This window comes from Oncorhynchus keta, chromosome 30 (genome assembly GCF_023373465.1).
Source record: "Oncorhynchus keta strain PuntledgeMale-10-30-2019 chromosome 30, Oket_V2, whole genome shotgun sequence".
Classification (NCBI taxonomy): Eukaryota; Metazoa; Chordata; class Actinopteri; order Salmoniformes; family Salmonidae; genus Oncorhynchus; species Oncorhynchus keta.
Genome location: NC_068450.1, coordinates 57,470,768 through 57,493,775, shown reverse-complemented (window position 1 = coordinate 57,493,775; position 23,008 = coordinate 57,470,768). Strand labels below are relative to the sequence as shown.

At 42.7% G+C, this 23,008-nt stretch overlaps 1 protein-coding gene across 1 annotated transcript in view; it reads left to right on the top strand.

The window, feature by feature from the left end:
• Positions 1-21,684, top strand: part of LOC118363800 (E3 ubiquitin-protein ligase Midline-1-like) — a 37,612-nt gene extending 15,928 nt beyond the window's left edge. Inside the window, exons 3-10 of the mRNA XM_035745029.1 lie at positions 11,083-11,178; positions 13,850-13,957; positions 15,034-15,182; positions 15,346-15,473; positions 16,310-16,453; positions 18,952-19,113; positions 19,371-19,578; positions 19,846-21,684. Coding sequence (XP_035600922.1) covers positions 11,083-11,178; positions 13,850-13,957; positions 15,034-15,182; positions 15,346-15,473; positions 16,310-16,453; positions 18,952-19,113; positions 19,371-19,578; positions 19,846-20,194 — 1,344 coding nt within the window. The 3' untranslated portion in view covers positions 20,195-21,684. The remainder of the gene's footprint in view (positions 1-11,082; positions 11,179-13,849; positions 13,958-15,033; positions 15,183-15,345; positions 15,474-16,309; positions 16,454-18,951; positions 19,114-19,370; positions 19,579-19,845) is intronic.
• Positions 21,685-23,008: the final 1,324 nt, after the last annotated feature.

The following is a 23,008-nucleotide window of genomic DNA, read 5'->3' as shown; positions in this document are numbered from 1 at the left end:
CCGGCGACGACGACCGCCGAGCGCCGCCCGAACAGGAAGAGGCACCATCTTCGGCGAGATTTGTGACAGATTCATTCATGATTATCCGTAATCATGTTAGCATCCACATTAATGTAGAATTGTTTAGAAACATGTTCTATTCTCATTTACAATATAAATGACTCAAAAATGACACAAAACGTTAACTACCATATAATTCTGTTTTTACATTTTTAAACTTTTATTTCACCTTTATTTAACCAGGCAGGCTAGTTGAGAACAAGTTCTCATTTACAACTGCGACCTGGCCAAGAATAAACCAAAGCAGCTCGACACATACAACAACACAGAGTTACACATGGAATAAACAATTATACAGTCAACAATACAGTAGAAAAAATCTATATACAGTGTGTGAAAATGAGGTAAGATAAGGGAGGTAAGGCAATAAATAGGCCATGGTGGCGAAGTAATTACAATATGCCAATTAAACACTGGAGTGATTGATATGCAGAAGATGAATGTGCAAGTAGAGATACTGGGGTGCAAAGGAGCAAGATAAATAAATAAATACAGTATGAGGATGAGGTAGTTGGATGAGCTATATTACAGATGGGCTATGTACAGGTGCAGTAATCTGTGAGCTGCTCTGACAGCTGGTGCTTAAAGCTAGTGAGGGAGGTATGAGTCTCCAGCTTCAGTGATTTTTGCAGTTTGTTCCAGTCATTGGTAGCAGAGAACTGGAAGGAAAGGCGGCCAATAGAGCAATTGGTTTTGGGGGTGACGAGTGAGATATACCTGCTGGAGCGCGTTCTACGGGTGGGTGCTGATATGGTGACCAGTGAGCTGAGATGAGGCGGGACTTTACCTAGCAGAGACTTGTAGATGACCTGGAGCCAGTAGGTTTGGTGACGAGTATGAAGTGAGGGCCAGCCAACGAGAGCGTACAGGTCACAATGGTGGGTAGTATATGTGGCTTTGGTGACATAACGGATGGCACTGTGATAGACTATGTCCAATTTGTTGAGTAGAGTGTTGGAGGCTATTTTGTAAATGACATCGCCGAAGTCGAGCATTGGTAGGATGGTCAGTTTTACGAGGGTATGTTTGGCAGCATGAGTGAAGGATGCTTTGTTGCGAAATAGGAAGCCGATTCTAGATTTAATTTTGGATTGGAGATGATTAATGTGAGTCTGGAAGGAGAGTTTACAGTCTAACCAGACACCTAGGTATTTGTAGTTGTCCACATATTCTAAGTAAGAACCGCCAAGAGTAGTGATGCTGGACGGGCGGGCAGGTGCGGGCAGCGATCGGTTGAAGAGCATGCATTTAGTTTTACTTGCATTTATGAGCAGTTGGAGGCAAGGGAAGGAGATGGCATTGAAGTTCGTCTGGAGGTTAGTTAACAGTGTCTAAAGAAGGGCCAGAAGTATACAGAATGGTGTCTTCTGCGTTGGAAGAGAGTCACCAGCAGAGAGAGCAGAGAGTCACCAGCAGCAAGAGCGACATAATGGATGTATACAGAGAAGAGAAGATGCCCTGTGGCATCCCCATAGAGACTGCCAGAGGTCCAGACAACAGGCCCTCTGATTTGACACACTGAACTCTATCAGAGAAGTAGTTGGTGAACCAGGCGAGGTAGTGATTTCAGAAACCAAGGCTGTTTAGTCTGCCGATAAGAATGTGATGATTGACAGAGTCGAAAGCCTTGGCCAGGTCGATGAATACGGCTGCACAGTAATGTCTCGTATCGATTGCGGTTATGATATCGTTTAGGACTTTGGGCATAACATTTTCTGAAACACAACCAAAATGAACTGCAAATGCATCCAATACATTTGTAGAGTCACAAGCTTGAAGTAGTCATTGCGTGCTAGGAATATGGGACCAAATACTAAACTTTTGATTACTTTATTTATAGGAATCTTTAGGGGAGTCAGTCATTTTGACACCTAGCTTTTTGAGTGAAAAAAATACTCTCTTTCTCTGAGCAATTGGGTTAGTATAAAATAATATAATTTCCCTTTTTTTGCATACAGTTTAGCTCAGTATTTTTATTATTTATTTCATAGAGTCATTATTGTTCATCTTTTTCAAGGATGTTAATCATTTCGGACCCTGAGCATCTAAAATGAAGTATTGTCTGAAATAGCTAAATGCATCAAATCAATCTATCCATAAAACTTTATTTTTGCTGTCAAAAAATGTATTTTTGAAAGGATCAACTATTTTGTGGATTTTCTATGTAAGAAGAACAGCTAACTTACATTTAGTAATATTTGGTTGTCCTGTTTTAACTCCTGTCTTGCCTCTTTACCATAAAATGAATGATCATCAATGTCAGTTTTTTGACCTCATAGTTGTTTTATTTTTTATTTTTAAGATATACATTTGTATTATTTTCATATGTAGAGGCAATTTCAACATTATTCTTATTTGGTTGTCTAAGTCTTGCTTGTCTATCAACATATGAAGAGTTTCATTCCAAAACGCTATAATGTATATCCACCTCACTCACAGATAAATAAGTAGTACATAATCACTACATCTTAGAGAAGACAGCAAAAAATGGCTCAAGTCATGTACTTGCATTGATGGTGTCATGACGTTGGCCTGGGAGATAGGTTTATGACAGTCATAAATACCTCTTCCCCCCTTTTTCCTCTCTCTACCCTACTGATGTGACATTTGAAAACCCCTTGGTTAACATAGAGATTCTGGCAACATCAGAAGGTGGGGGGAAATTAACTATATTCTGGTAATCCGACCAATTGAATTTGCAATTGAACAAATGCGGTGGTACTTAATGAATATGATGTCAGTTCGGTTGTCATCTGGGACATTCTCATCAATGATAGGATGACATGAACTCTACAGTGGAAAGTCTGCACATTGTAGTTATCGGAGTCACATGGAATTGTTGTTCAATTTAAATGTTTGAATATAAAATTATTGGTGAAGTGATGAAATGTAATTTTAGCTTCCAAATGAGAGATTTGGGTTTTCATAAGGTTTGGGCTCTGCTCAATCAGTGGCCTGCCCCTGTGAAGAGACATTGGTTATAAAACTTTTCAAACACACCCTTCTCGCTCCACTATATAAAACCTTGACGAAAATGTAACCTCATGTTCTAAGTACGTGAGGTCTGCAGCCTCTGCGTTAAAAGGACTAACATGTCAACTACAGAACTACGCCAACCTCAGCGTGAGCTTTGGTTGCGATTGGTATGAACTTTGAACTCTTATTCACTACAGAAGTGATTCCTCCTAGCCGTTGAGTTAGCAACAGCAGCTGCAAACACGGGCTAGAAAAAGAACAGACAGAGTACCCCATCTACCACACAACGACATTACTACAACGTATCCAATTGACCACCAGAGACATTTTTCAAAGGACAAAGGACTCGGTTTGGCAACACGGCCTTCCATCTACCACCAACCTACCGAAGCGCAGCTCAGAGTAAATATTTATTGCATTTTCCTTTTCCAAATGAGCGGTAATTTAGAATGCATAAGATACTGTATTTACGATAGCACAGGTTCTCCCTTTGTCCCTCAGTCTTCCCGCTCTTTCACTCAAACCCAGCCCCTTTTCTTTTGTGTAACCAGCTGTCATATCTGTTCCGCCCGCTAGGGACGTTTTCCTTTATGAGGTAATTTGTAATCAAGGTATAATTAATTCTGTGTATATGTAATTCTGTGTGATTAGTTAGGTATTTAGTAAATAAATAATTAAACACAATTTTGTATTGCTGATTCAACTTGTTAGCCAGGGTTCGTGAAGATAACCAAAAATTTACAACTTTCAGATGAGACTGAATTAAGGTGACGATTAATATTGTCTGCTATTGATTTATAATATTACTAGGTCTTTAAGAGTTTACTCGGAAGATAACAGCTCTATAAATATTATTTTGTGGTGCCCCGACTCTTTAGTTAATTACATTGACATGATTAGCTCAATCAGGTAATATTAATTACGGAGAAAGGATTTTATAGAATAGCATGTCATATCACTTAATCCGGCATAGCCAAAGACACGACAATGGCTACCAACATATGCTTTTGTAGGGGAACAGTGTCGTCTCAGTCGAGTGGACAGGTCTCTAATGTTTCAGAGGCTACTAATGCCAAAGGAATCATACTGACACACAACAAATGCAACTAAGAGATAAATATGGGTCGAAGGAAATGCATATAGTGTTTGACATCATTTTTTAGTATAGGACCTTTATATGATGCGATATAGGTAGCGTTGCATTTTTGCAACTGTGGGTCTAAAAGGGATTAAACAGAAAAAATGTAATGGTTAATTACGACTGTTTAAGATAAGGGTTAAGGTTTGGGATAGGGTTAAAACATACCAAATGCAAAAGCGTGCCTAGCACTGGGATTCAAACCTCGATCCTCGGAGCCGTAGCTTGCGGTTCAAGCCCTTCCTCTATCCTAATCCACAACGCCCTATCAAGCCGCGAGCCTACTAGATGGTAATAGGTGCTCACATTGCCCCCAGTGGATCGTATCCAAGGCATCTCCCGACGTCCTGGGAACCTGGACAAACGTCGAATACTGAAGTGGATCTGGTGTGACCTGGCTGCAACAACAGCACTAGAGGGAGTTGTGATGTGTGATGACCCGGTAGACATTTTTCAGAGGATTAGACTGCTCGTTCAGGGACACCCGGACACAGAGTGAGCAGGAAAACAACGTCCCACCTGCCTATCTCTAAAGAAACAGTGGTGTAGCAACAGTATAGGATAATCGGTCTACTCCCATGACATCACTGCCTGAGGCTAACTATGTCTAACATCACTGAATGTCAGTGATAAACAGGGATAAAACATGTTTCTTGTTGTTATTCCCGAACAGAAGCCTGTTGCTAAGAGATGTTTGGTATTGTGTTATAATGGTGGAATGGGCACTGACATGATAGATCTTGGGGACCATTGTCTTTCATTTGTTTTTCAAATCAGTGTCTGACCAGCAAATCCAGGTATATGCTTGCAGGTAATTAAATGCCAGGCAAAGCACAACAACCAGCCTCGTTGCCCTCATATAGAGGATGCAGAAGATTTTTTTTTTTACCTTTATTTAACCAGGCAAGTCAGTTAAGAACAAATTCTTATTTTCAATGACGGCCTGGGAACAGTGTTCAGGGGCAGAAGAACAGATTTGTAACTTGTCAGCTCGGGGGTTTGAACTTGCAACCTTTCGGTTACTAGTCCAACGCTCTAACCACTAGGCTACCCTGCCGCCCCAAGTTATGTCACACGCCATGTTTTATCAGTGACCTTGTTTACAGTATAAAAGGTACAGGACCTGATGCACCATAGCAGTGATTCATTCATTTTACTCAGGGGTGTGAAGAGGGTAGGCCTCCTCGGACTCACACATCTTAGGGGGGCTTTTGTGGGATGCTTGCTTCGGACTATGGGAGAAGGAGAAAAGGGCAAAGTTGTGATCCTGGTACTCCTGAGTCATGCCGTTCACAAAGGCAAACATTGGAGTAGAAATTGACACCCCAAAAGGTTCATACTTACAAATATATAACAATTTTGTTATTTCCAAGCCACATATACATTATAGGTTGACCATTGCATTAAGATAAAAAAACAGCCCTGCCTGTCCTCAGCTCTCTTTATGCTATGGTAGTGTCAACAAAATAGTGTTTTAGATGCTTTTGGTGCTTCATCCAATATAGATATGATCAGATATTGAACAGTAAACGTTTTTCAGGGATCTTGGAAGGTCAAGTTGAAAGAAGCCATTGAAATCTTGCTCAGTGGTAAGCTTTCTCTTGATTAGATACAGATGTTGAAGGAAAGACGTTGGAATGTAATTTCCTTTGTAGAACTCCCTGCAACTGCCTTCAATGTCATCTGACCACACTCAGGAGTAACCCACTTTGTTTTTAGAGAACTGTATTTAAATCTCCAAAGTTTCCATATACCCTGCCACTAATGACCAGGGATTTCTCCCAGTTTGAAATGTTAACTACTGAAATGTGGCTAGTGATATTCTGTAATGAAGAGAACTAGTGTATTTGGTAAATGGATACAGTAGGCTGTCATGTCATCTACTACATTATCTCCTGCTGTGAGAACATTCAAAATAGAAACTAAGGATTTAGGCATTCCATCCGTTGTATTTGCATTTTGGTTTTTAAAAACAAACTATTTGAAATATCTATAAATAGGACAATTGCATTGAGTTTAAGTTCAACCATGTTTTAATTTGTATTTTATTTCACCTTTATTTAACCAGGTAAGCTAGTTGAGAACAAGTTCTCATTTACAACTGTGACCTGGCCAAGATAAAGCAAAGCAGTGCGACACAAACAACAACATAGAGTTACACATGGAATAAACAAGCGTACTGTCAATAACAAAATAGAAAAAAAAAGAAAGTCTATATACAGTGTGTGCAAATGGCGTGAGGAGGTAAGGCAATAAATAGGCCATAGTTGCGAAGTAATTACAATTTAGCAAATGAACACTGGAGTGATAGATGAGCAGATGGTGATGTGGAAGTGGAAATACTGGTGTGCAAAAGAGCAGAAAAGTAAATAAAAACAATATGGGGATGAGGTAGGTAGATTGGGTGGGCTATGTACAGATGGGCTATGTACAGCTGCAGGTTGGAAAGCATGCATTTGGTTTTACTAGCGTTTAAGAGCAGTTGGATCCACGGAAGGAGTGTTGTATGGCATTGAAGCTCGTCTGGAGGTTTGTTAACACAAACCTCCAGACGAGTGTCCAAAGAAGGGCCAGATGTATACAGAATGGTGTCGTCTGCGTAGAGGTGGATCAGGGAATCACGACATTGTTGATATATACAGAGAAAAGAGTCAGCCCGAGAATTGAACCTTGTGGTACCCCCATAGAGACTGCCAGAGGTCCGGACAACAGGGCCTCCAATTTGACACACTGAACTCTGTCTGAGAAGTAGTTGGTGAACCAGGCGAGGCAGACTTTTGAGAAACCAAGGCTGTTGAGAAACCAAGGCTGTTGAGAAACCAAGGCTGTTGCCGATAAGAATACGGGGATTAGAAATCCATGGCTTAAAAACAGTGTCCATGTATGCCGATGACTCAAGTTTTATGTTAAGTCCGCAAGCTCGATCCCTGCAATATCTCATCGATGACTTTTCTGTACTCTCTGGACTAAAACCTAATTATGATAAGTGTACAATGTTACGTATTGATCCTTAAAAAAATAAAACTTTTACATGACCTTGTAGCTTGCCTATAAAATGGGCTGATGGTGAAGTAGACATACTCAGCATTCATATTACAAAATATATAAATAAGCTCTCCACAATGAATTTCGATAAGAAACTTGTACAAATAGACAAGATCCTGCAACCATAGAGAGGTAAGTACCTGTCTATTTATGGAAAAATTGCCCTGATTAACTCCTTAGTCATATCTCAGTTTACTCACTTACTTATGGCGCTGCCTACTCCTGATGATTTGTTTTTCAAATCATACGTACAAAAAATATTTTGCGTTATCTGGGACGCTAAACCAGACAAAATAAAACGAGCCTATCTATATAATAAATATGAATTGGGTGGGTTGAGATGATTAAACATAAAAGCACCTCTCTAAACTCTCTAAAAGCTTCACTCATTCAAAAGTTTTATTTGAACCTAAGTCGTTCTCAAGTAGATTAGTAAGAAAGCTCATCCATTGTTTAAAAATGGCCTTTTTGCCTTTGTGCAGATTGCCGTGTCTCATTTTCGATTAATTGAAAATGATACTTTTGTCAAAGTATCTGTCTTTTTCAAACAAGCATTGCAGAGCTGGCTACAATTTACATTTCATCCCCCTGAAAAGATAGAACAAATATTACAACAAATATTATGGCTGAACTCAAATGTGCTGGTTGATAAAATACCTGTATTTATGGGAAAGTTTTGAAAAAGTTTTGTTTGAAAAGGGTATTTTGTTCTTAAATGATATTGTAAATTGTAATGGTAGAGTTAGGTCCTTCATGGATATTTTAGAATTGTACGGGAAGGTCTGCTCAATCCAAGAATACAACCAATTGATTACAGCATTGCCCCAAAAATGGAGGCGGTGGGAGGCAGCTGGAGGAGGTAGGGAACTGGTCTGTCTGCCCAATATAAAGGATCAAAACTGGAATAAAGGAATATAAAGGGGAGGGGCTGTGGGAGGGCTCTTGAATGGTTGAGGGACAGCTATTGGGGAACTGTGGGGGGATCTTGGAGGGTTCGGGTTTCACAAGATTGTGATCATGAAAAAGGAAACTATGACATATATTTTATATCACTATCATGCACACGCACCCTCACACATAAAGATGGCTCTGTTGTGGAAAGACTGATACATGTTTGACAGTGTCTTGTTTGTCCTTCATGTTGTAATACTTTAATGTTACCCCTTCCTTGCGTTTTTCTGTAATAAATAATTGTAAAATTAAAGAAATTCAAGTAATACGGTGATTTGACAGAGTCGAAAGCCTTGGCCAGGTTGATGAAGACGGCTGCACACAGTACTGTCTTTTATAGATGGCGGTTATGATATTGTTTATTACCTTGAGTGTGGCTGAGGTGCACCCATGACCAGCTCGAAAACCGGATTGCATAGTGGAGAAGGTATGGTGGGATTCTAAATGGTCATTGATCTGTTTATTATCTTGGCTTTCGAAGACTTTAGAAAGGCAGGGCAGGACGGACATAGGTCGATAACAGTTTGGGTTTAGAGTGTCACCCCCTTTGAAGAGGGGGATGACCGCGGCAGCTTTCCAATCTTTAGGGATCTGCGACGATTCGAAAGAGAGGTTGAACAGAAGCCGGTGTTGACCGGGGTTGGGGTAGCCAGGAGGAAAGCATGGCCAGTCGTAGAGAAATGCTTCTTGAAATTCTCGGTGGTGACAGTGTTATCTCAGTGCAGTGGGCAGCTGGGAGGAGGTGCTCTTATTCTCCATGGACTTTACAGTGTCCCAAAACGTTTTGTAGTTAGAGCTACAGGATGCAAATGTATGTTTGAAAAAGCTAGCCTTTGCTTTCCTGACTGACTGTGTGTATTGGTTCCTGACTTCCCTGAAAAGTTGCATATCGCTGGGATTATTTGATGCTAGTGCAGTCTGCCACAGGATGTTTTAGTGCTGTTCGAGGTGAGTCAGGTCTGGAGTGAACCAAGGGCTATATCGGTTCTTAATTCTACACTTTTTGAGAGGGGCATGCTGAGGAAATGACTTTTAAAGAACGACCAGGCATCCTCGACTGATGGAATGAGGTCAATATCCTTCCAGGATACCCGGGCCAGGTCAATTAGAAAGGCATGCTCGCTGAAGTGTTTTAGGGAGCGTTTGATAGTGATGAGGGGTGGTCGTTTGACCGTGGACCCATAACGGACGCAGGCAATGAGGCAGTGGTCGCTGAGATCCTGATTGAAAACAGCAGAGGTGTATTTGGAGGGCGAGTTGGTTCGGATAACATCTATTAGGTGCCCGTGTTTATGGATTTTGAGTTGTACCTGGTGGGTTCCTTGATAATTTGTGTGAGACTGAGGGCATCTAGCTTAGATTGTAGGACTGCCGGGGTGTTAAGCATATCCCAGTTTAGGTCACCTAACAGAACAAACTCTGAAGATGTGTCTCCTGCCTAATATGAGTCTTTCCTTTTACCACCATAGACATTTCTTTACTCCATACAACCGAAGGTCTTTCAACAGAGGTCTTATCCACATGATTTCTCTCTCAGTGAATCTCATTTACTCTATCAACACATTCACAGACAACAGGCTTGGATCACCCCAACATTGTCATACATTATTTATTGTCCAATAGTTTCAAGATATGTAACATATGCTTCTTTCACATTTCTTCTGATACTCTGATTTATTCTGACCTCCTACTAGGTGAATAAGAATAAAATACATATTAAATATCCTCCTCAACCCAGAGCTTGTGTCCATTTTGAACTCAGTGAGTAGAGACTATGAGCTATAAATACATGAGATCAAGAGTAATTTCTCCTGACCCTTATACAAATTTACAACAGGGACATTTTAATTAATCTTCTCAGGAATGTGGGGGGAAAATTCCATTGTATTAACGTCAATTTCAATCGGCCATTAGATTTAACACGCTGAGGAGAACATAATGGAGGGAGTCACATGGGGCATACTGTTTGACCCCTTAGTCGGTGACTGAACTACGGTTTTGGTTTCCAGTGATACCTATTCAACATGTCCATTCAAGCAAGAAGACACGCTAGTAGTCCTTGTAGTATTGCTGTTTTCCTCCATGGGTTCAGTTATATTTACACCCCCGTTGATCATGCCATCCCCTATTGTCCTTAATGTGTTTTGTTTTTGTATGTCATCATCGTATTAAGGCCATCCATTAGACTGGTAAGCCCTCCCACCCTTATTCTGCTGCCTGGCTCGTCTGTAGTTTACGCTGTTAACCCATGGGGCAACTCCATTTAATCCCTACTGAACATCACATTGTGGCTTAATATGGTCGGTTTGGCAATAATATGATAGAATGATGAAATAAAGAAGACAGGTTTTTTTTCTTGGCAGAATAGGAAGGGGGGGGGAGGGGAAGAAACGTCAGGAAGAACAGCTTACATAAAGACTTTGATAGGTAGATGGGCTGTCAGAGGAGCTTTTGATGCTTCATTTGCCGATCAGGGGGTTTATGCATGACGTTCTTTCCCCCAGAGTGGCTCAGGCTCTGCTAGTGCTGTTAGGCTGTGAGTCCTGCTCAGAGACTGACTGACCGGGATGAGGCGGTATGGGGACGAGGGACAGGGGCAGCGCCCGGAGGTTCGTGTCCAAATTGTCCAAAAAAGCGAATGTGACAACTGTGGATGAGATTTAGGAAGGGGAAGGAGGGAGGAGGAGGAGGATAGGGAGGGAGGGAGGAAGAGAGGGAGGAGGAGGAAGATGCTTCTCCGTTTTGGCTTTATGATTTTGCTCTCTCTAAAACAGAAATGTAGGACCTCTGACACCTTTTGATCAGCTTGGTTTCGTGTTTATTTTCTCTTGAAAGTATGGTAGGTTGATTTTCAGACAATAACTGTTGTTTTCTCTTCTGTCTTCAATAGTAATTTCCTCTTTCTTTTGCAGCAAGCGTTGGATTCCAACCTGAGTCATTTGGTCAAGAGGAATAATGAGTTGGAGGGGTTGATGGGAAAGTTGATCCAAACCTGTCAACATGTAGAGGTGAGCGCTCTGTCACTGACCATGCTATGAGTTCCGAGATGCGTGCATGTGCAAGAGGCATGCTGTAGTCAGTGTAGTGCATGTGATGCAAGCCCAATTAACTAACTGTACAGTATGTCGTTCACCTCAGAGAACTACAAACTTTGTAGATTTTTGTCTAGTTTTCTTTCAAATGATGATTTCCCTGGCGTGATTATGCTAATGTTGTCATGTCATCATGAAGTGGTTTGTGTGGCAACAGATGCTCCTGTCTCCGCTTGAGTTTGCTCATCTGAATTTGTACATAGAATCATGTTCTACAATTTCAAAATGCACAATGTTTTCCTGATATAGGCTACTAATCATTGAGTTGTCAAGCAACACATTATAAACATGTATTATGATATATACATGTCCAACGTAAATGTTCCCATGTGCAATACAATTAGATTTGACTGATGTATCTATACGGAGACCACCGATTGGTTGTGCCACTTCTTTAAAGAAGGTTCTTCTAGATTAAGGCTTTCTGACCGTAGTCACTTGTTCTTGATCTGTGATGATTCAAATTAGAAGCGCCTGAGAGGAAAGAGTCACAGCCCCATGGTGGAAAGGTGGGCTAGGAAATGAAAATGACATGGCCTGAATCTTTATGACTTATACTCGAAGCAGAGATTGTAATATTCCTCCATGGCCACTGTGACCAGTACACTAAAAGGGTGGTAACATTTGAGGACAGGCCGCAGGTCCACTTTGGTCATTTCATTTAGCCTTTTAAAATCCACAAACCTGGTCCTTTTAAAATGGATGTATTTAAATAATGCATCAGAGAAAAAGAGGGGAAATATCTGACCTCGTTTTCATGGTGGATGTAGGTCAGAAACGAACGTGTACATGGTTTTTAAACACACTTCCACCCATTAAATAATGAGTGTATAGGCTAATTCTCAAGCGATTCTGTGTTTCTGTGTGTGTGTGTGTGTGTGTGTGTGTGTGTGTGTGTGTGTGTGTGTGTGTGTGTGTGTGTGTGTGTGTGTGTGTGTGTGTGTGTGTGTGTGTGTGTGTGTGTGTGTGTGTGTGTGTGTGTGTGTGTGTGTGTGTGCGTGCAGCTTGTGCTCAGTGAATCAACTTTGTACTCTGTAAAAGTAATCTGCGTGAATAATTGAGGAATGTGGAATGAGCTGCAGAATTATTGTGCAACACATGAAACCACTTCATTAAAGCTGCAGATTTTAATTTGATATATCCACCCCAAGGATTACAGTTAGAGTTTTATTTTTGTATAGTCATCATCAGTGTGCATAAATGTGCACGGACCGGAAAGACTCCCTTTCTCAGCACTTAAAGAGAGTACACAGGACGCGTGTGTACTTTTTGGAGAGATCGCTGAATATTTGAAAGCCTTCTAAAGCAAATCAGCCACTCCTCCACCTTCTGTTGAACCTTTCTGAGCTCTTTTGACGGGCAATTCCCCAGAAACGCTTTTGCTTTGGGTTAAATTAATCTCTTATGCTCCTGCCAAAGACTCATCTTTTATGTCCGTCACACGCTCCCCTGCCATGTCCAAAGCCCACAGTGTGTCCTCACTGAACATCCTACTGTAATACATAGAGAGTTCACTAGACCTACAATCCACAAATATTCCACGGCAGATCAGAGGGAGAGATGGTGGCACTCACCCATGACCCCCGTCTAAACCCTGTGAACGTACAGTAGAGAAAGGGCGAAGGAACCTAATTACTGGCGTTGAAAAGGCCGATCTGTGTGCATTTCAATGAGTCCCTTTCATATCATAAACAGCCTGTCCACACCAGGGAGTGACCGTAACACACCTCGTTGGCTTGGCAACGCTCAAACAATCCCTCTTTCACAACTCCCCTCTCTGCTTTTCGCTTCGGTTGAAAATCTGTGTTTCACCAGGACATAAAAACGGGCACCAAAGAGGCATCTATTTCAAAGGCCTGTGGCTAGTAAAGTGGACCTGAGTGTGCATGCACTCAACAATCGCAAACCTGTAGACTGATCCAAATGCTGCATAGAATTGAGCACTGTAAGACTCAGCAAAACACAGGCGCGGGCATTCTTTATCTTCTGTAGTAGCCAGAAACAAACACACATTAAGGTACTGTGGCTCAATGTTGATTCATTCACCCGTAGACTATTATTTGCAATGCAAAACCAACTGACATCTGAATTATCATTAGTTGAACTAGAGCTTTAAATGGATACTGCAAGATTCTGGCAATTCATCTGTTTTTCTACTTTTTTATAAATCATGGCCTTGAGACAGGTCGTACATTTTGACAATTACAAAACATTAAAGGGATACTGCGAGATCCTGTTTTTGACATAGCCAGAGTCAGATGAACTTGTGGATACCATTTGTATGTCTCTGCATGCAGTATGAAAGAAGTTAGAGGTAGTTTTGAAAGCCAATGCTGAGCCACTGCTAACTAGCGTTAGCGCAAACCATACGCTAGCGTTCCTGTAGACTTCCAGTAATTGCGCTGACGCTAGTTAGCGTTGGCTCTTGAAACTACCTCCTAACTTCCTTCATAATGCAGACATAAAAATGGTATCCATGAGTTCGTCTGACTCTGGGTAAGTATAACAGTAAATGGTTTGTAATTACAGCTTACTTAAGGCTATGAATTATCAGACAGCTGAATTATGTTTCATTTGTGTTTCTCAGGTCAATGCATCGCGGCAGGAGGGAAAGCTGATGGAAGAATGCGACCTCCTGATTGACATCATCCAGCAAAGGAGACAGATCATTGGGACCAAAATCAAGGAGGGGAAGGTAAGATCCAGGACTGGCCATGGGTCTGAAAGGGGAATCCCATCCAACACACACACACAATCCTCTGCACTTTCTCTGAGCTGCAGTCTGAACCGTACGGCCTGGGAAGGAATGTAATAGTAAAACAACAGAAGGGTAAATGTCTCTCGCCTTCTGTTCGGGGTCTGCATTGGATCTGTTGGAAAGTCCACCGTCTGTTCACTCTCGATCTGTTCATTTACGATGCAAAGCGAACATTTGAACAAGGTCACCAAGGGGAATTGGACCATGCTTAATTATCAAGATGTCCAACCTACAGGGCATGTCTCAATTATTTTTACTGACTGACAGAGTTGGAGTTCGCTAACTATTTGTAGTCAGAGAGGAAATGGAAATGACTTCACACTTTGTGTTTCTTTTACTTGCTTCATTTCCCTTACTGAATTTCTGTTGGCGTTGGAATTATCAATAGCTGTCCAGCGTTAGTCAGAAACCAGATTCCTGCAGTCTCTCTAAATGACAGGACTTCCTTCGTTCCTTCCTGGTCTCGTGTCAGGACTTGAGTCAGGAGCGGGGCTTTAAAGTAGAAGTACCAATATCAGGGGCCATAGAGGCAGTTTAGCTCTGACCTTTCGGCTGGAAATGAAAACCTGCCTAAACAGAAACCCTTTATGGTGGTCGGTTGCCGCTGAGACGATAGAGAGACAATTTGGTATTTTTTCTTGCTCCCACACCTCTGGCATTGTCCAGATATAGGATACGGGTGAAAAGTTGTTTCATATAAATACCAGAAAATTGCAACAAAAATATACACATTCGAATGAAACCAAAGATTAGTTGTTCAGTTTAGTGTGTCAGAAAAGGTTGACGAGGGCAGTGTCTCTGACCTAAATACAACATCCAACCAACCACATTTCACTGCCCTCAATCACTCTCTCTTAACCTCTCATTAGGTGAAGAGAAAGCAACAAGCCAAAAACATCTGGATACAATCCCAAAAAGCCCCATCTGGGCTAAATCTCTACCATCCCTGACATGGGATTCAGTTAATCACCTTTAACCCATTCTAACCCCCCTCTGTCCTATCTGCTCTATAGGCGGTCCGGATCAGGAAGCTAGCCCAGCAGATCTCCAACTGTAAGCAGTGCATCGAGAGGTCCTCTGCTCTCATCACCCAGGCCGACCAGACCCTGAAGGAGACGGACCACGCCCGCTTCCTCCAGACCGCCAAGAGTATCACCGAAAGGTGAGCAAGGCCATCACGGAGGGTGTGGTAGAAATTCACTATGGCTCTGACTAACCATTGACAATTCACAGTCAATCAACACAACCTCTGGCATCCTATGAAAATGTGCAACATAGTGGGATAGTTGTGAACTAAACCCTCTGGGATTATGTGTTTGTGTTAGGGTTTCCATGGCGACCGCCTCCTCTCAGGTCCTGATTCCAGAGATCAACCTGACGGACACGTTTGACACGTTCGCTCTGGACTTCACCAAGGAGAAGAAGCTGCTGGAGAGCCTGGACTACCTCACAGGTACAGAGTACAATCAGCTCTATTTACTAGTAGTGGTGGGCGCCAATAGTGATAATTTAATACAATATCGGTATATTGTGATAATGTGGCAATATCGTGATATACTGTGATATTGTTGCCTATATTATGATATTGCTTTTATGTCATGATGTCAACTATATCAAAGCACTGACAATATATCTCCCTATATTCTATTGTCAAGTGCAAGTGTTGGCATCTCTAACCTAAAAATAACCTAAAAATGTGGTTGTATGCACTCCACCTAACTGTGGTCCAAAGTTCCACATCTACATAATGCCAAAATAGTCCATGTTATTGCATATTATTGCAGTACCCAAAATAATTATACATCATATGAATAGATTTATATGAGTTTGTGGAAGAGATTGTTGTTTAGTCTTTGTGATGGCAGAGGGCTTCGCTTGAGGGCTGGCTCACTAAGTGAATCACTCTGAGTCATCGATGTGCACTCACTGGCAGAGGGGGAGCGCGAGAGAAGGAGAGGGAGGAGGGGGAGAGAGAGAGAGCGAAAGGGAAGGCGAGATGAGAGAAGAGAGAGATGAGAGAAGAGAGAGAGGAGGGTTAGGGAGGGGAGGAGAGCGAAAGATGTCATCAGCCTCTGCTCAACTGTCAACCTCTGAAATATCATCTGGGCTATGAATTATCATTAGCAAACAAAAGCTTGGCAATCAATATAAGTCTCTAGCCTTCAGTCCTCCTTTAAGAGCCACAGTACTTTGTTTGAGGTAAAACAGCACGCTCAAAAGGTGAACCACAGTTATTTCATCATTATGCCAGAGCACGCATAACATAACATTCTCATTACCCTAATGTAGCGCCAAGTCCTCCGGGCATCAGAGAAGAGCTCTGCACGGCATCGTACGACACCATCACCGTCCACTGGACCTCAGACGACGAGTTCACAGTGCTTTCCTATGAGCTCCAGTATGCTATCTTCACAGGGCAAGCCAACGTTGTCAGTAAGTACCTGGGTGTCGGCAAAAATGCAGTCACACATACAAGGAACACCTCCAAGCACACAACTATCTTCATAGGTCAAGCCAATGTTGTCAGTATGTATCAGGCTGTAAGTTAAACTACCCTCTGGCATACCAGACACACCACCAGACACACAATGGTATCTTCACATGGCAAGCCAATGGTGCTAGTAAGTGCACAGAACGCCTTGAGAGAACGCTTTGTGCTCACAGAACTCTCTCCTGATGATAACTTTTGTATTTTCCAACTCAAAGCCCTGTGATTCGGGTGTAAAGCCAAACAGCTGGAGGACTCAAGAACCAAGACCGAATCATGCGTTTCTTCTCACCGAGCCTGTTGACTAGGGCCAATGGGGTGATCTCAAATCTCAGGATCTCAGCTTGAGTTATTGCGGTGTCAAAGGGGACAGAGTGGAATGGAGAGAGGGAGACGAGCTGACTCGGAGCGAATTACAGTCATAACACGAATCAGTGCTCAGAGCCCTCCTCCCCCACGGATCACGCCTGAATGCCACGCTCATGCATACTTCGCTGGGCAAGCAATATAAAATGAGATCAGGGGATGGGAAATATAGCGGTGTGTGGTTTGATGAAAGCGGACGGCTAGCGAACAAGGTTATAGGGTGTCATGAGAATAAATAGGATATGATTTGTCTCATGTTGTGATCACCTCTCTTCACTGCAAACGTGAGCACTTTAGCGACAACAACAAAGAGAGGAAACTGAGAAGTACCAGAACTATAGCTTTAATACAGCATCGGTGGTGCTGCAATTTGGAACAGGAGCAGTTGGCTTTTTCCACGCTTAAATCATGTTGAAAACTCCAGTGCCCCCCCCAAGTAGAATGACTTTTTGAATGTCTTTCGGTAGCAATATACAAAATGAATGAGCATAAATGTATACTAGAAGTCTACCATGTTCACCCAAGAATGATAATTGAACGTAACAATTGTATCAGATGCTGTCTTTGGAACCCCACTGAGGAGGCCCTTTACCAACATCAGCACTTTTCATGAGGGGTGGCGTAAAAACCCAAAGTGACACGTGTTTATTTTCCACTTCCTCCTCTCCTCATTCTCTGCACACGCTATGTTTTCTTCCCGCCCTAGTTTCACACCCAGTCATAGGGTCGAAGCTCTGGGCTGAGGCTGAGGTGTTGTCACAATGTCACATCTTTGAAATGACACTACAGAGGAAAACGGGTGACGGCAGACACTGGCCCCATAGGGTCTCACTCAGGGTCATTTAATTGCTCACTGTGTTTTCTCTCACCAATGTAAATGATGTGTGACAGGCACGCCGTTCCAAAATGGCTGCCATGTGTGAGGTGAGAATGGCGTGTTTCCATTTCAAATATTGGCAAATGGCAGCCTTCAGAACACACGTTAGACACACGTTAGACATGATGGTACATGGTAGCCTATAGGGACGGACGAAAAGGCACAATGGGTTCACGCTCAAACAGATGTCGCGTGAAGCTTACGGAGAATACACTGTGCCCTCAGCACGATGGCTGTTCTGGCAGAGAATTAAGCCTGCGGGCATCAATGTGGCACAGCACGGCTTAGTATAGGCCTATCAATGTACAGCACAGCCAGTCCCACGGACATGGAACAGCACAGCCATTGAGAGGTGAATGACCCCCCCTCATCCTAACACCTACAGTAACCACATGAAACAACAGAGTAGAGTGAATGGCAATATATATGGAATGTGTTGGATCATTAGAAATGAATGGCATAATGCTGCGTTGCATACTGGCATTTGTCGTAATGAATTGACTTTGTATGATAAATTACCCCTCAATTCCCCTTAAATCTACTACACCCTCCGACGCCAAAGTCATATTGGACAAGAAGCATTGTCTGAACACACTGATCACGAATCCTTCCCCTCTCACTATGATTAAAAGGCCTTAGAATTGATTGAGGAAGTGACTGATTATGGAATTTGGACCACTCCTCTCTATCCTTTAGCTCTGGTCTCCTAGGATCACATGAATCGACTTCCTCCCCTCCTAACACAAACAGACTCAAACCTACACCTCTCTCAAACTATAGATACGAGTTCGCTAAACTAAAGAATGAAAATATACAATATGTTGGGGAAATATGGACTTAATTAGGTGACTGTTTATATTTGGTCCAAGTATGATACTTACATTGGCTGAGGATTGGCTGTCTCTGCAGCAGGCAAAGCAAATCATCTCCTCATTCTGTGACAATTAACTTTGCTTACATCCTGGAGTTCAGCAGGTTACGAGTGACCTAACTAATTGATAGATGTTTGCTTTTCAAAGTTTATCAAGGCCGCAATACTTCAACAACAAAGTATGTGTACTGTACATGCGCAGTCTGCGTTATTGGTCTGTGTGTGTATTCGTGTGACTACGTGTGTGCAAACGGAAACATTTCTGTGTTGCATAGCTGAGTGTGTATGCATGAAGACACTGTAACTGTGAGTCTGTTTCTCCCTCCCAGGCCTGTGTAACTCTGCAGACAGCTGGATGATTGTGCCTAACATCAAGCAGAACCACTACACCGTCCACGGCCTGCAGAGCGGCACCAAGTACATCTTCATCGTCAAAGCCATCAACCAGGCAGGTGCCCGCAGCAGTGAGCCAGGGACACTCAAAACCAACAGTAAGGGCTCCACATTCATTACGATTGAAGGAAACTTGGAATTATAGCATGCAGTCTTAGAGAAGTATCTTGTGATTCTTACCTAATATGGTCACCATATTGTGTTTCAATATGGTGTCCATATTAGGACAGCATCAAATGTCGGGGATGGTCTCCTAATATGGACACTATACATACAGCTGCTGCCTTCATAGCCCATCCTACCCTAGCCCCTTGCTAACTTAACCATATTGTCTCTCTCCGTCCTCTTCGTCCAGGCCAACCTTTCAAGCTGGACCCCAAGTCCGCCCACAAGAAGCTGAAGGTCTCCCATGACAACCTGACGGTGGAGCGCGACGAGACGGCATCGAAGAAGGGACACGGCCAGGAGCGCTTCACCAGCCAGAGTAGCTACGGCGTCGTCGGCAACGTTTACATCGACAGCGGACGCCACTACTGGGAGGCCCTGATTGGAGGAAGCACATGGTGAGTTAGACCTGGGAGACATGATGGACCAATGTCTTGATCTGAGCCACATGGTTTTTGGCCTGTTGGATCTGGCTGGGTAGAATGACAGAGATAGAGGCCACATTGTAAGTCACTTAAAATCACATTTACACAATGTAGTCAGAGAAAGATTCGATGCACATTTAATAACTACGAGTATTTAACACTTGGTAAGTGTTCACAAGTGTTGAAGTGTTTGGGTTTTAGAGGCAGGCTAACAGTGTCTTCTTACTCATTTCTCCGCAGGTATGCGGTGGGCATCGCCTACAAGTCGGCCCCCAAGCACGAGTGGATTGGCAAGAACTCGGCCTCCTGGGTCCTGTGCCGCTGCAACAACTCGTGGGTGGTGCGTCACAACAGCAAGGAGCTGGCCATCGAGCCTTCGCCCCACCTGCGCCGCGTGGGTGTCCTGCTGGACTACGACGCCGGCTCGCTTACCTTCTACGACGCCGTGGGCTCGCAGAACCTGCACACGTTCCACGTGTCCTTCGCCCAGCCCGTGTGCCCCGTCTTCAACGTGTGGAACAAGTGTCTGACTGTGCTCACGGGTCTGCCCATCCCCGAACACCTAGAAGGGTTGGAAACCCAGGACTGAGACCCCCTGGGAACTAGAGTTCCACCGGGCCAAATCAGACTAAATTGGGTTGGGTTAGGTTAGATTAAGCCACCTCCAAGGCACTTTGGGCCACTATGAACTAGAAAAGGCCATCCGCAAACTTGAATCATCACAGAAAATGTCATGCTACCACCTCATTTTGTTTTAGGCACTTTGGACCAACCCTTGGGCCAACGTCAATCGCACAGACCACCCTCGATTCAACCACAGACCGTTTGACCACAGACCGTTTGACAATAGACCGTTTGACAATAGACCGCTCTTTGCAATGGGAAAGAAGGAAAGAGCTACGTAGCTGTACAGTTGTGAATTATAGCTTTGCCCAACTCCCACCTTCATGATTATGGAACTAAAGTAGCCATGAATTTAAATGTTTTTACTACCATTTTCTTGTGCTTATATGACAGATATTAATTATTGAAGTGTAAGAAAATAGCCTAGATACATTTCCATATGCACATCTTCCCTTACATTTACACATTGTTCATACGTTATTTATGGTCAGTTTACCAGACATAGGAGACATTTATAAATCTAGGGAAATTATTTTGATGCAATTTATCGATGTTACTTTCTAATCTCGAACAAGTATTGTGTCCTAATACATGAATGTGTAAATTATACATATTTTGTGACAACATAATTACTTTCTTCCTTATAGTACCTTAAACCCACAAGTGTAAAAGTACTGTTGCATTTTAGACAAGCAATTGCATTGCATTTTTTTAAATATTTTTGTCATGTTTTGTAATGGGATAGGTCCTTTGTAGTTCAGCCATGCATGTTAGTGAGTATATCTCAGGTCCATTCCAAATCTTGTTTTCATCCATGGAAATAATGCAAACTACTTTGTCCTCTCCTGAGTGAATACTCACTTCCTACTGTACTTAGCAGGTGTCACAAACCCGAACTGAAAAACACTTCCACTTTGCTGTTAAGTACAGTGACGACGCGACTAATACAATCATCACTCTCATTTCACTGACAAACTCAGTCATTATTTCACCAAGGTCGATGCCACCACGAGCCACAGCTTGACCTCACGCTTGACCACTGTATGACCCAGTGACCATGAACTCAAATGTTGTAGGATACGTCTCTCTACCACACACAGGCACTCCATGATGTACATAACATATTATGTTCTCTTTTACTCTTGTCTTCTTTCAAAAGAAGGACCATCTGGATATTTTACAGATAATCGTTTTGTTTTTAAAGGAACAAAATGGATCTGTTCACTCATTAATTTGTGTCTTAGGTTTGGGATGATCCTTTCCTTGTAATGGATGCAGCGATTATCTGCTCTTTAATGTTGCCACAAAAAAAACGGTTTCAATTCAGATGTACGTTTGAATCCGGTGGACACTATTTTAGGAAAGAGGATCGGAATGCTTGTGTCACTGTACAAATATGAAGTAGCATTTGTCGATTGTCAAAGGTTCAATAAAGTGAGATACGTTTTAACTTGATTACTGCCTCCTGTACTGTATATTTCACACACACACACACACACACACACACACACACACACACACACACACACACACACACACACACACACACACACACACACACACACACACACACACACACACACACACACACACACACACACACACACACACACACACACACACACACACGCACGCACTTTGTCGTTAACATCACTTTAGCAATACACCATCAGGTCTTTGTCTGTTTCCGACCATCAACGTAGCCTAATATATCGTTTTTTTTCTTTCTAGACCCATGCCTTCCTACCATAAACCAACCCAACCAGCCATCTATGTGTAGACTACAGGGCCTCTTCCTGATCCGCTAGAGGCTTTTGACTGGTTCACAAGAGCAACGGTGTGGCCGGGCAATATGGGCTTTACCAAAAAACAATATGGGCCCCAGACAAAACAATATGGGCCTCAGACAAAACAATATGGGCCCCAGACAAAACAATATGGGCCCCAGACAAAACAATATGGGCCTCAGACAAAACAATATGGGCCCCAGACAAAACAATATGGGCCTCAGACAAAACAATATGGGCCTCAGACAAACAACGACCTGAAAACAACTGACTGGGGTCCTTCCTCTTACAACTAACATACATGTTTAACAACAGTGTTTGGGAAGGTGTGTGTGTGTGTGTGTGTGTGTGTGTGTGTGTGTGTGTGTGTGTGTGTGTGTGTGTGTGTGTGTGTGTGTGTGTGTGTGTGTGTGTGTGTGTGTGTGTGTGTGTGTGTGTGTAGTCCTTCATGTATGTATTTGACCTAAAACGGTACTCCACCGAGTAAAAACTGTGATGACATGGAAAACTGATTGGACTTCCAAAAAATTATTAATCTTTGATTGATTTCACACTTGCATCATTTGGCAGACAATCTTATCCAGAGCAGCTATGGTTAAGTGCCTTGCTAGAGGCAACTTGGGGATTCAAAAAAAGCAACCATTTGGTTGCTGGCCCAATGTTCTTAAGCGCAAGGCTAACTGCCGTCAACATATCACATTGAATTCACGTTAGTTGACAACTCAACCAAATGTAAATCAAAAATAGATGTTGAACTGATCTGTGCCCAGTGGGATGGTACGGTGATTCTCGCAGCTCTTGCACCAGCCCAGGAAACTGTTAGGATGACATGATTTTCAATGACATCTCTTTTGGTCCCCCGGTAGAAAAAGCTTTAGGGACTTGCGTGTGTGTTTGGTGTGTGCGTGATGACATACGTACGTTGTGCATGAGTGAGTGTATATGCGTGCATGCGTGCATGCATGTGCGCGTGCGTGTGTGCATACATGTGT